The sequence below is a fragment of the Festucalex cinctus genome, chromosome 12 (assembly GCF_051991245.1).
Source record: "Festucalex cinctus isolate MCC-2025b chromosome 12, RoL_Fcin_1.0, whole genome shotgun sequence".
NCBI classification, from domain to species: Eukaryota; Metazoa; Chordata; class Actinopteri; order Syngnathiformes; family Syngnathidae; genus Festucalex; species Festucalex cinctus.
Window position 1 is genome coordinate 20650515 of NC_135422.1, and position 13364 is coordinate 20663878.

General features: G+C 43.3%; 2 protein-coding genes across 7 annotated transcripts in view; both read left to right on the top strand.

The window, feature by feature from the left end:
* nubpl (nucleotide binding protein-like) overlaps nucleotides 1-9157 on the top strand; it is a 17641-nt gene extending 8484 nt beyond the window's left edge. For all 4 annotated transcript variants that reach the window (XM_077539290.1, XM_077539291.1, XM_077539288.1 and 1 more), the window contains exons 5-11: nucleotides 1295-1334; nucleotides 1648-1738; nucleotides 4368-4461; nucleotides 4673-4758; nucleotides 5479-5599; nucleotides 7993-8075; nucleotides 8180-9157. In XM_077539290.1, coding sequence (XP_077395416.1) covers nucleotides 1295-1334; nucleotides 1648-1738; nucleotides 4368-4461; nucleotides 4673-4758; nucleotides 5479-5599; nucleotides 7993-8075; nucleotides 8180-8242 — 578 coding nt within the window. In that variant the 3' untranslated portion in view covers nucleotides 8243-9157. The remainder of the gene's footprint in view (nucleotides 1-1294; nucleotides 1335-1647; nucleotides 1739-4367; nucleotides 4462-4672; nucleotides 4759-5478; nucleotides 5600-7992; nucleotides 8076-8179) is intronic.
* Nucleotides 9158-9833: 676 nt separating this feature from the next.
* The window catches only part of LOC144031822 (serine/threonine-protein phosphatase 2A 56 kDa regulatory subunit epsilon isoform), a 30689-nt gene continuing 27158 nt past the window's right edge, over nucleotides 9834-13364 (top strand). For 2 of the 3 annotated variants that reach the window (XM_077539280.1, XM_077539281.1), the window contains exon 1: nucleotides 9834-10515. In XM_077539280.1, the coding sequence (XP_077395406.1) occupies nucleotides 10487-10515 (29 nt within the window). In that variant the 5' untranslated portion in view covers nucleotides 9834-10486. The remainder of the gene's footprint in view (nucleotides 10516-13364) is intronic. The other variant, XM_077539283.1, reaches the window with a different exon arrangement.

A 13364-nucleotide genomic window follows, 5' to 3' on the forward strand; every position in this document is an offset into this window, starting at 1 on the left:
AGCGCGTATTGCTAGTTGGACCTCAATATCAAATCTTCCACCTGGCTCCATCTTTTTCTAAAAATATGTATTTGAATTCGTAGTAATTAGGTTATCTTTTCCATGTGATAGATTTCTCTCAATTTTTGAATCCAAAAATTAAAGAAGGGAGGTTCAGTTTGCAACCAAGAGCTTGTAATACATTTCAGAGCTGCTGTGAAAAGAATGTTTAAAAGATATATTGCAGCCTGTCCCTGCACCCCAGGTGGAGTGGTACCAAGTACAGCCACCATTAAGTCCTTTGGTATTGTGACTTGAAAAATCTGGTTTATGGCCCTGTACACTTCATCCCAGAAACACTTTAGTTTGGAGCAAGACCAGAAAATGTGTGTGTGATTAGGCACCTCAGTGCCACAGTTCCTCCAACACAGACTTGGGACATTAGGGGTCATCTTAGCAACAATGTCTGAGGTCCTGAAGTATCTACAACATATCTTCCATTTAAATTCTCTCCATGTGTTGGAGTTAGTGGTCCGGTGCGCCAACATACATACCTCTCTCCACTTTTCATCAGATATAATCCGACCCGCCTCCACCAACCATCTTTGTTTTGCAGAAATGGGCTGATCATGAGCCAACAATACAAATATTTTAGAAAGTTTTGTAATAACTTTTTTGTGCTCTTGCCGTTTTTGACATTTAATTAAAAACATTTCAATCAGTGATGGGTCCATTATTTTTCCCCATTCTTTATGAGATGTCAAAAAAGACCGTATTTGTAAATACCTAAAAAAAAATCACTTTTTTGGAACTGTGAATTTCTCCCCAATTGTTCGAACGACAATAAACCATTTTTATCCATCAAGTGATGAACGTAGACAAGACCCTGATCAGCCCATTTCCGAAAGCCCACATCTAAACTATTTGGAGTGAAGGATTTCAAGTGTGCAATACTAGACAGAGCAGAGAGGTGAGTTGGCATCTTAAAGGCAAGTCTGACTCTCTTCCATATGTCAAGTGTGTTTTTAGTCCACCTTCCCAAACCCAAAACCGAAATGTCAACAAATGGCAAAGCTTGCAGAGGCACAGAGCACATTGTTTGTTCAATGCTTAACCATCTCGCATGAACATCACTTTGCAACCATGATATCAAAAGTTTCAATTGTGCTGCCCAGAAATAATATTTCAAATTGGGTAAATTAAGTCCACAAATGTGCTGATCTTGTCGGCCTGATGCATGTGATACGTTTTGTTTGTATATAATAAAAACAATCATAAATGTCCCAATACATTTTTTTTCAATGTTCTTTTTCAGATAATCGCATGATCCCACTGACCAACTACGGCGTCCCTTGGTGAGTCTTGAACGGAAATAAATGTTCTTTCATGGAAAATGATGGCGATGCTGCAGCTCTGCTTACCTCTTGCCATTGAAGCACAAGTGTTTCACCACTGGTGGTCAGTTGAGGCCCAATTGACGAGTCACCGGCGCAATTTTCTTGTTTTTTGTCGAACGATTCGACTTGCAAGTGGAAGTTTTGTTGTCCACGTTTAAAATGCGAGCGCCACTTTTCCGTTCCACGAACGAACAAACAAATGAACGAAGGAATGACGACGCGATTGCGAGGCCGTCTCATCGCCAGGTTCGGCTCTCTTGTGTGCCGCCAGCATGTCGATGGGCTTCCTGGTTGACGAGGACGCCGCCATCGTGTGGAGGGGCCTCATGGTCATGTCGGCCCTCAACAAGCTACTCACGCAGGTACACGCCCCGCCCACTAAACGCACGCGCGCACTAGGGGTGGGAAAAAAAATCGATATCGCAATGTATTGTTGCACTCTCTGTTGCAATAAATTATCAATACACTGACAGTAGTTATCGATGTCATGTGTCCAGTTGTGCATTATGTTATAAATGGTTATGCACTTTAATTTGTCTCACTTTACAATGTTTATAGTTAAAAGGCTAAGAGGCAGTGAGGCACAATGCAGAACTTTGTACATTGTACAAGTTTTGGCATTAAATAAATGCATAATTAGTAATTTTGCTTTTTTATGGGCATTTGTTTGGCTTTTTCAGTCACATATCGTGATATATTGCTAAATTGTTTTGACAATATATCAAAAGTTGTAGATATCGTGTATCGTGATATTATCGATATCGTGAGTCAAATATCGTCACAGTATTGAATCGCGGTTTATCCGTATCGTCCCACCACTAGCGCGCACGCACGCCTCCTCCCTCACTATAAGTATGTGTGCGCACCAAGGCTCGACCAAAATGTTTACAAGGAACTGAAAGCACCTCTTAGGTGAATCAAGCGGCAGAGGTGAGGTGGGCGTGGCCATTGACTGGAATTGACCATTGACAGAAGCGCCCACCTTTTGCCACGCCCCCCCCCAAAATGAGACAGATGTAGAAGGATGGTGTCGTTGGTGTGTCCTGACCGCCGTCGCCAAAAAAAACGTCATCCTGCTTCACTCGCCGTTTCAAGGCTTGAACACGATCAAGCGTTCGCTCAAAGTCAAACTGACGGCAAGTCAATGGCCACGCCCACATCTCAATAAAACCACGCTAACTTTAAACGGATACTTGACTCATTGTAACATTTTCAGCAGTCAAAAGTTCATATTTTGTCCACAAATGATTTTTATGTACTATTAGTACCTTTCAAATGTCATTTGTTTTACTTGCTGTCGACTGATGATTTTGGTTTGGTTTATTCATTTTTTCCTTTCAGACACATTACAGCTTACATCAATCACATCACATCATTTGCAACATTGACATCTGAAAGAAGGGCTGACGGATAAAAACTGAGGCTTATTCAAGACGACCCATTACTATAACGCATCAGTCATGTACATTATTTAGAAGAGTCATTGATTTTTATCATTATCCATCCCATACTATCCCTAACACTGCTCGCTCAGTTCCTCTTGAATGTCCGTGTGTAGTTTGAGGCTAGTCCCAGTCATTTGGAACTGGTGAGTCAGTTCCCAGACGCCACCATCAGGCCCCACCGCCAGGCGAGCAGCCAAGGCAAGCGCATTTCTTCTCTTTCACCAGTAGCGTCTTCCCTGACCTCGGATCAGCTTTCACACGTTGTGGCTTCCAGAAGAGTAGATCGGCTTGCATTCAGCCCATTGCTATTCAAGCAATATTGCCTCGATTCTGGTCAGCTAGCACTAGGGGTGTTTAAAAAAAATCGATTCGGCGATATATCGCGATACTACATCGCGCGATTCTCGAATCGATTCAATAATAGGCAAAATCGATTTTTTTTTTTTTTTTTTTTTTTTTTTTTTTTTTTTTTTTTTTAGGATTCACACCTTAAGCATGGAAGAATGTTATATGAACGGAACATTAAGCCTTAATATTTTATTTTAATGCTGTTTAAACATGAAACAGATTACAACCTCTATAAGACTGAAATTTCAGATAAATAAATAATACATTTTCATATAAATCTTACACTCTACAAGCTTACTGATTAGTATTTTCTAAATTTGAATGAAAAAAAATCGCAACAATCGACTTATAAATTCGTATCGGGATTAATCGGTATCGAATCGAATCGTGACCTGTGAATCGTGATACGAATCGAATCGTCAGGTACGAGGCAATTCACACCCCTAGCTAGCACCACTGTTGCTAGCACGTTGTAGTTCTTGATGACTCCTGTGCGCTACCATGATGACATCACCTGTGCTGAGGAAGTAGGTTACGACGAATCACGGCTCACCTGTTTTCTGGGGTTGTTCAGCAAACCGAGCCCTGATTGGTCGTTAGCACAGGTGATGTCATCATCAGTCGACAACAAGTAGAAAAATGACTTTTGAAAGGTAGTACATGAAAAATAAAGTTATCACATGAATTTTGGACAAAATATTTGCTTTTTACTGCTGAAAATGGCTCAGTGAGTCAAGTTTCCTTTGAAGTAATGATTGGCAAAATGTTTTTGTTTTTGTCGCGGAATATCATGCCTGAGCTTTGGGCTTCATTTTGGATGTGTTGATTTTGCTGTTGTACATCTGATTGCGCTTGAATTGACTTCAAATAATCTTCTTCTTCGGTTGCACTCAACACATATGACATAGAATTAAAAAAAATAATCATACTCCACCCATCCATCCATTTTCTTGACCGCTTATTCCTCACAAGGGTGCTGGAGCCTATCTCAGCTGGCTCTGGGGGGGCAGTAGGCGGGGTACACCCTGGACTGGTTGCCAGCCAATCACGGATAATAATACTCATGAAACGCAATTGAAATATTGTCCAAAAAAGTAACAAAGGGCTGATATTGGTGTGCACACGACACGTGCATGTGCGTGCGTATGCACACGTAAGCTTGTCGACACCCACTTAATGCACACGCGCGTGCATGCAGGTGGAGTGGGGCCCTCTGGACTACCTGGTGGTGGACATGCCTCCCGGCACAGGTGACGTCCAACTGACCATCACGCAGAGCATCCCCATCGCAGGTCAGCAACCGTCATTTTCATCTGGGATTGACTTTTGATTGAAAGAAGCAATTGAATTTTTTAAAATATCAATTTGACATATGATATGCTTGACTGAATGGAGACATTTGAATCTCATCCGTTTGGATGATGACAATAAAGGCCATCCGTCTATCGGTGTGCAAATTTGAAAATGAAATATGACAGGGTGTGTCATGTGCTTTGCGTGCAGGTGCGGTGATCGTGTCGACGCCTCAGGACGTGGCCCTGCAGGACGCTCTCAGAGGAGTGCAAATGTTTAAGAAGGTCCATGTGCCGGTAAAAAAACAAAAAAAAGAAAATGGGGAAAATCTGCTATGGAATGTTCGTGTGCGCTTGTCTTTGCTACATTGTGGGGCCCATACACGCCTGTTTTTCGAGGTCTAAGTACCTTTGTGGGGACTGATGTGAAATTGTGGGGACATTTTGCTGGTCCCGGGCGGTTGGCACATCCGCCTCCCAGTACTGAGGACTCGGGTTCGAGTCCAGGCTCCGGCCTTCCTGGGTGGAGTTTGCATGTTCTCCCTGTGCCTGCGTGGGTCTTCTCCGGGTATTCCAGTCTCCTCCCACATTCCAAAGACATGCATGGCATGTTAATTAGGTGCTCTGAATTGTGTCTAGATGTGCATGTGAGTGTCGATGCGTTTGCGTCTCTGTGTGCCCTGTAATTAGCTGGCAACCTGTCCAGGGTGTCCCCCGCCTACTGCCAGAGCCGCTGAGATAGGCAGCACTCCCCGCGACCCTTGTGAAGAGCAAGTGGTTCAGAAAATGGATGGATGGATGGATGGATTTTGGTGGTCCCCACAAATGTGCACCTCTTTTGGAGGCTCAAGACTTGCATTTCGAGTTGAGCTTTCAATTGGGTGAGGCTTGAGATTAGGCGAAGGAATGGAGGGAGCCAATCAGTTTTCATGCTTGACGTTAGGGAAAGGCATGATTGCAATGACAAGTCCCCACCATGATACAAAGACAAACGTGTGCGTGCGTGTGTGCTTGCAGGTTCTGGGCCTGGTGCAGAACATGAGCACGTTCGAGTGCCCCAAGTGCCACCACCAGACGGCCATCTTTGGCTCGGACGGCGCCAGGCAGCTGGCGGACTCGCTGGGAGTCGCTTTATTAGGTACGGACAATCCACCGTCACGCCTTCCTTCTTGTCTGTTGGTCCTCGGCTGTGGTGGGAATGGAGAGCCGGACGTTGACGTCACGCCACTCAAAATGGCCGTTAGCTAAGCGCAGCCGTTTTGCCAGCGTAGAAAATACGTCTTGCCACTTTGAGGAAACGATGATTGACAGCTGTTGTGGAGCAGCTACTGCGATGACAAGAGGCAAAAAAAAAAAAAAAAAAAAGGCGCATGCTCCAAGCTAGTAAAAGAGGAGGCAATGCATAGCCAAGGTTGCACTAGTGTGTACATGGTGGCGGAATCAGCAAATGCTAATTGTTAGCACGCGCAAAATGTGGGGGAAATCATCGCTTCTGTTCGTTTGTGCTGCTATGCTTTCATAGATATGACTGACACTCCTGAATGTCATCATGATAACGTGATTGGTTAGCTGCAAACAAGCTTTCACTTCACTTCGACAAGACAGAAGCCATTATTTTTCGTAGTAAAATTAGATTAGCTAAGTCCCCAGGCTGCATGGTACAAATCCATGAACATAAGAAAAAATAAGAAAATAAGTGACCTTGGATGCCTGTTAGCTTAACTGTTGAAGGGATGGCACTGAAAGTGTTAGCTAAAATGAATCAAAGAATGAAATTCCTTGCAAGCAAAGCAATATTCTTAAACGAGTCAACACTTCATGTCTTGGCGGGGTCGCTAATACAGAGCCACTTTGATTATGCAGTATACCGGTCTTACACAAAATATTCAGGAATGAACTGCAAACTGCTCACAATAAGCTCGTTAGGGTTATCCTAAAAATCCATCCGCGTACACGTTTGCATTCTGAACATTTTCGAAAAATGAAATTGCTTAAAGGGATACTTCACTAATTTAGCACGTTATAGCAATAAAAAGTTAATATTTTGTCGATAATTAATTTGATACTTTCATTTTTTTTTTCACGTCCAATTAGTACCTTTAAAAACACATTTAGCAACTTGCTGTCGACTGAAATTGACATCACAAGGGCTCAGGTAACCAATCACAGCTCACCTGTTTTCTAGGTTTGGTCATGTGACATTCACAAGCTGAGCTGTGATTGGTTACCTGAACCCTTGTGATGTCATTTTCAGTCGACAGCAAGTTGCAAAATGTGTTTTTAAAGGTACTAATTGTACATGAAAAATAATGAAAATATTAAATTTATTATAGGCAAAATATTCATGTTTGACTGCCAAAAATTGCTAAATAAGTAAAGTATCTCTTTAATGGTAGAGAAACGCATTATTTATATGAAAATGGTGCTTACTTTTAAGATGATATCAAACAAGGTTCCTAAGAACCTGCAAAATTATTTTTCCCTCGTCTGCCAAAGTATTCAACACGAGGTAGTTGAACAGATTTTGTCCCGTGCAAATTTAAAAGTTTTTTTTTTTGCAGCAGTACAATAGAACTAACTGCCAAAAGAATTAAAACAAATAGTGGATCTTTACAAGTTTTTAAAATGGCTCTCACTACTCAAATGAACTTACGGTACTTATTCTTATTAAATAATGAATTGTGTATTTTATGAGCCACAAACTACCTGTATTATGTTACGGTTACAAATACCCTGTTTTTATATGAAAAACACGAGGTTTTGATTTCTTAAATTAATGTTTTCAAATTGTTTTTTAATTTTTATTTTATTTGAATGTTTGACCTTTGAAATTTTATCTTAGTCTTTGTTGATGAAATGATGTTGTCCTTTTTATGTTTTTTGTTATGCTACGTGTCGATGGAAAAAAGCCTTCTGGCTTTATTGTGTTTTTATCCTCAGTGATACCTGACTGAGTGTTTGAAAGTTTGTGTTGTCTGTTATCCCCAAATAAAAATCAATCAATCAATCAATAAGTGAGCAACACCATCAACAAGACTTTTTGATGGCATAAATGATGGCAGCTTAGCATCTGCTAAGTTGCTAACGTAAGAAAAGAAATGATGAATTTGATTTTCATTCCAAAACAGGTTGGCAATGCAGAAAACGATTCCGCAACATTCCTGCAGACAATCAGCCATGTTGCAAACTTGAGAGGCTGAAATTCCAAACAATTGGACAATTGGAGAAGCTGCGAATGATGACCAAAAATATTGATCAGTTGATGTTGTCAATGAATTGTTGTTTGGATTGGTGTCATTTCCTCACTGAGCTGCTTATCAATCAATCATCCCTCTCATGCAGAATTGTTTTGTTGTCACAAACGAGCAACAGTAATTGGTTGCTTCCTAAAGAGCAAATGAGCGTTTTGCAGTCCACTTGAATACAAAAGTGACATTTGAGCCCATCACTTGATGGACGGACGGCAAACGGAATGGTGGCAATGAAGCCGCATGTGAAGGCATCTTGCGTGACTTGCGCTGGTGTCAGCAGGTGACATTCCTCTTCACGTGCACATCCGACAAACGGCCGACCGAGGGACGCCCATCGTCGTGTCGTCGCCTGACAGTCCCGAGGTGATTGTTTTTTGTTTTTTTTTCCAATTGGAATAATTGTTGTCCGGCAGGTGTGAATCTTTGAATGATTGCGTGTTGGCTTTTGTATTTTGCGCTGCCTCCAGGCGCTGGCCTACGTCAAGCTGGCGAGCGCCGTCGTCCGGAAGCTGGACCAGATCGCCACTTGATGCTCAGCGAAAACAAAGCCAGACGGCTACTTTTGCCTCCAATAAAAGGAAAAAAAAACAAAACAAAACAAAAAAAGTCTTGCTTCTTGCACTCGACTTATTTCAGAGCTAAATGGACCTGTCGCAATTTCCAGGTTGCTTTTCTTGCATCATTGCAGACTGAAATGTATTCTTACATCAACTTTATTTCGATTGTCATTAACTGATTGACTGGCAGCCATTTTGAGTGAAGCAACCTCGGCTGCTTGACTGGATTTGGACTGATTTTGCAAGGCCCACACAATATTGTGTTCTATTGCTATCAAAACATGGAACCGACCAAAAGAAAGATTAAAGTCTCTTCTTTCATCAGAAAAAAAGGATATTTCTATCTTTCTATTTTGCAGCAAATAGCATTAGAATATCACTGTTTCATCATTATTCACAAATCTATTCTGAATTGTGAGTAATTTAACTTTTTTTTTTTTTTTTCAACATGGCCCTTTGTTGCTCTCTATACTCTGCTGCCACTTGCTGGCGATTTTTTTTTTTTGAATATCTGCCATTTCTTCAACGTTTTTGCATGTGAGAGGCTGCATCACAGCTATGTTCTAGCTGTCTAGCATTAAAAAAAATGTAGATATAAATATGACTTTGGGAGCATGGTAATTTTTTAAAATAGAACGTATTTATACGTTTTGAGGAGCAAATGAGTTATATCACAAGAGTCTCAAAATGGCTTCACACACTTGACAAATATGTACACAAACGCATGGCACAACACGGTAGAGGCACAGCCCAAATGTGCAACCTTGGATTCAATTGCTTGGAACAAAATGGCGACTTGTGCACGCGTTGATGCTTCAAGTTGTCACGCAAAATGAAATAAAATGCTGTTGCAGAACTTGACAGTTTGGCAACGGGCAAAAAAGTTGCCGCTGCCTTCCTCTTCATTCATTCGTGTATTTATTGATGATCACGTGTGCTAAACATTGGCGTGCATGTGGGCTTGCAGGACGCGTGCTTGCGGTTGAGAGGCATGACGTTGGAATGCTAATGAAATAAGATAAATACAATAAATGAAGTCAAACTGCGAGAAGGCAAGTTTGCAAGGGGTCAAAATGTGTTTAGAGGACCAAAATAAAAAACAATTGATCACTATCCACCATTTTGGTTGTTTACTTTAGCCTCGAACGCTTTCAGGTCGGAACTGGGATAAACCCGACTTCCGACTTTCTGCGAACGCATGATTAGGTCGACTTGAAGGGCGGAAGCAAGGCCGCGAACAGGTTTGTCCTCATTCCGAGGCGACAAACGTTTGAGTTCAAAGTTCCCTCCTTCCCTCGTTGCGTCAAGCCGCCAGCCGGCCGCCTCCCTTTTCCTTTGCGTCTTTCCTTGTTTGCTGCCGGCTCCTCCCCTCAGTCCGCCGCTGACGACACCGCCTTCCGTCTGACCGACGTGCCACCTCGTCCAATCGCCGTCGTCGCCATCGCCCGCTGCGACCAATAAGCGCAGCCCGGCCGAGCCAAGCACGTCACTGTCCGGCCCCGCCCCAACGCTCTGACTGACGAGCCGCGCGTCCAATGGCGAACGCGGGTCGTCGCCCGCCGCGACCAACGAGCGAGGCGGGAACCAGCGAGCACGTTCGTATGCTTGCGTTGCGTGTGTGCGGTGCTGTTGACAATAGGTGCGGAGAGTCGGAGACGAGTAGCCCCGGAATCGGATCGGATTCTTCAATCGAGAGGAGATTGAGAAGGCCCGCAGCAGGACGCGACCCTCGGCGTCAGCAACAGCAGGAGGACGCCAAGCGGAACCAAGGGGGAATGTGAAAGGCACCGCTGGGCCTTCTTCATGGGAGTTTGACGGCTGTCCGCTCGTAAGGAGAACCGCCGCCGCACCGCGGCTGCAGGCCGACAATCTGCCTCATTCCTCCGCTGCCGCTTGGGAAAGGCTGCCCGCACCGAGCTGGAGGTAGCCTGCGACTTAGCCGTCCCCTCCCCGCCCGCTAGATTCCCCAACATAGGATAACACCTCGCCGCCGTCTCCGTTGCGAAACGCAGAGGATAAAGGTAAAGTACCCCGTAGCACCTCCACCTCCGCCGCCCCCAAGTGGAGCTGAACAGCGGCTTGTCGGGACTCGGGACGGCGCGTCCAGCCTGGGCTTCAGTCGCCCCCCAACAATCCCCCCCCAACCCCCCCCACCCCATCAGTGTGTCAGCTATCGCTAGCAGCATTAGCTCCGCCTCGCTTTCGACTCCGTCTGGGATGATGGGTGACCGTCCGAACGCGCCCAGGTAAAGTGTTTGGCCTCCGCACAACCTCGCTGACTTGATGTGCATGTTCATGTGTTGCTCCGTATTGTCATTTTGTCGTCGTCTTTTACTTTGACGAGGACGACGACGTGCTAGCATGAGAGCAGCTAGATAGCCATCTAGCCGCTGCGCTCAGCGTAGCTTAGCTTAACCTCGCTTCGCTTAGTCGAGCGACAGCGGCACGATTTGCACTCGGCTGACATTTGCGGTCGCTCTTGCGCTCGACACTTCTTCGTGCCACGCGGATGTCTCGCGTGCGCGTGGAAAGCGACTAGCTAGCGGCAAACGGGGGCCGGCTCCGGCAAAACGGGAGGCTAACCCGTAGCTAACTAAAAGTGCTAGCTGTCAAGTTGAGAGCGGCTTGAGCTTCGGCAGGCCCGAAAGGAGCCGGAAAGAGTCGAAAAGAGCCCGGCTGCGGTGTGCTCATTCGCGTGGGGATGTTTTCCAATGGCGATTCTCCACTTCGGCGCGCTCAACTGATCCTTTGTCAGCGCTTTTCACTCTTCGTTCTACTTGCAAGTGCATGTCACAGACGCGTTTTGTCAAGACAAACGTTTGTTGCATGCTTGGTAGTTTTTTTTCCCTGCCGTGACCGGTAACTCTGCTGCTAGCTAGCGTTATTTTGCCGTGAATGGCTCTGTGGCATGAAATGAAATGCTTTTTCTTTTTACCGTAGTACCCTATGTTGACCGTGAACGTGTTGTTTTAGCGCGATGTGCTGGCTGCCGGTAGTCATTTCATGTTGTTTTACCACTGAAAATAGACTTATGCTTACCAGTATCGCCAGTCTCACCTTTCGAGCAGGTGTATCAGGGAGGACGACACATTTTGTGTCTTTTCAAATGCAGCGTCTTTTGCTTGTAGAAATGTGGAAAATTCATCAATGCAATCACTGCAGCATGAACAGTCAAATGTTTGGTGTTTACTTTGGTGGTGGTTGGAGGGGTCGTAGGCACACACTGGCAGCCACCCTTCCGTCAGCCTGCCCTTACGCCCAATTCACACCGACTGCGGAATGGACGCGGTGTGTTTTCCATACGGTGGCTGTCCGATGCCGCAAGAATAGAATGCATTCAAGTCTGCGTGTCAATTCACACCAGCTGCGGAACGGATGCGGCCATGCGGAAGGTATGCACTTAGTGATGGTAGAAGTCCAAGAAATAATGTCCAAAAAGCAAATTTATGTGACAACAGGCAAGCGTGGCTATTGTTTCCAAAATAGGACTCTTATCTATTGTATATACACGCTTGCTATGGTGTGACCTCAACTCTCCAGCGTCATCTTGTGGTCTGGCGGGTGCACATTTCCGGATGCTCTGTGAATTGTAGTCCGTGCGGAAGCCGTACAGAAAACGCACCATGTCCTTTCCGCAGTCAGTGTGAATTGGGGGTTAGTGCCACCCATGTGTGAATGTATGACTAATTGTGAAGCATCTTGATCGTGCGATATAAATCTGATGCATTCGGATTCTTGTTGATTTTACTGCAAGTTAAAACACAAGAATGGTGACAAATAGTTTAAGGTTCTGTTCAAAATGATATTGAGGTCCAACCAACCTGTTTCTGACTATTTTTGTTTATTGTTTCATTTGTATTGTTTTTGATACGTTTTGTCTGATGATAAATCAGTTTTTCAAATATTCGTTGAGGTTTGTAGGTACCTTTCACATTTGCACCGGTACCGTTCCAATTCTCGGTACCTGGGAATGAATACCAGTACTCAATGGTACTAATTTGCTGTACTTTTGTACTCTTTCTTTCTTTCTTTCTTTCTTTCTTTCTTTCTTTCTTTCTTTCTTTTTCTTTATTTATTTATTTGGGTGATAATAAATGTTCATCATTGTTTATTGAACAAGAATATTTTTGTAAAAATCAATTTCATAATTTCACAAATAACAAAAATGTAAATCATATGAGCCACAGAGGAATAGTAAAAATAAAGGTATAACATTTTGCAATTACTCAAGTATAATTAATAAACATGAATTAATATTACGATCAACAAAGTGTGAAGTAAAGTTCTCTGCAATGAACAACACAAGGAATCAATTTAAACACTAACAGTAAATCTATAAATAAATGATTATCTTTGTTTCTTGTGCAGTTGTTTTTCAAGAATGTAAAGCACAGTGAGTTTGAAATATAGCAAAAAAATAAATAAATAAGCCAGTTGGAAGAATGAGGACATGATGTGACAAAAAGAATAATTGGCTTGAAAATGAATCGTTTGATCTGGTCTGTTGTAATGCTCGCAAACTTTATTGTTCCATATTGCATTTTCTACTTTTGCCCTCTTGTAGGGGTGGCTGTTATGGTCTCAAAAGTATATCACCATATTTCAAAGAAATTTGCAGCGACGATTAGGGCTGGGTATTGCCGCCAACCTCACGATACGATACGTATCACAATACAGTGGTCACGATACGTATCGCGATACATATGTATCCCAATACTTCATCTTCAAGGCGATACGTATCCCGATATATTACATTAATTTACTTGCATAACAGTCATATATGCACCTAAAGGATATGTTTGTAATGCTGACTGACAAAAATATTTTTGTTAGCAGCTCTTCTGGTTTACCACCAAGCGGCATGCCTGGTCTAAATGTGCACGCACTGCAGAGCAGGGAGCAGTTTTCACAGACACACCGGGAACGTTTATTAATAGGCATGAGCTGATATGAGCAAAAATATCAAAGTATTAAAATTACAGCTCTAAAATGTGCTTATTTGAAATATTTGGGCAAATAAAAACATTTTTTCCATGTAACACATTCTATTTCATTTTTAAACAAAATATACGAAAATTGGTACATTAAGACACGT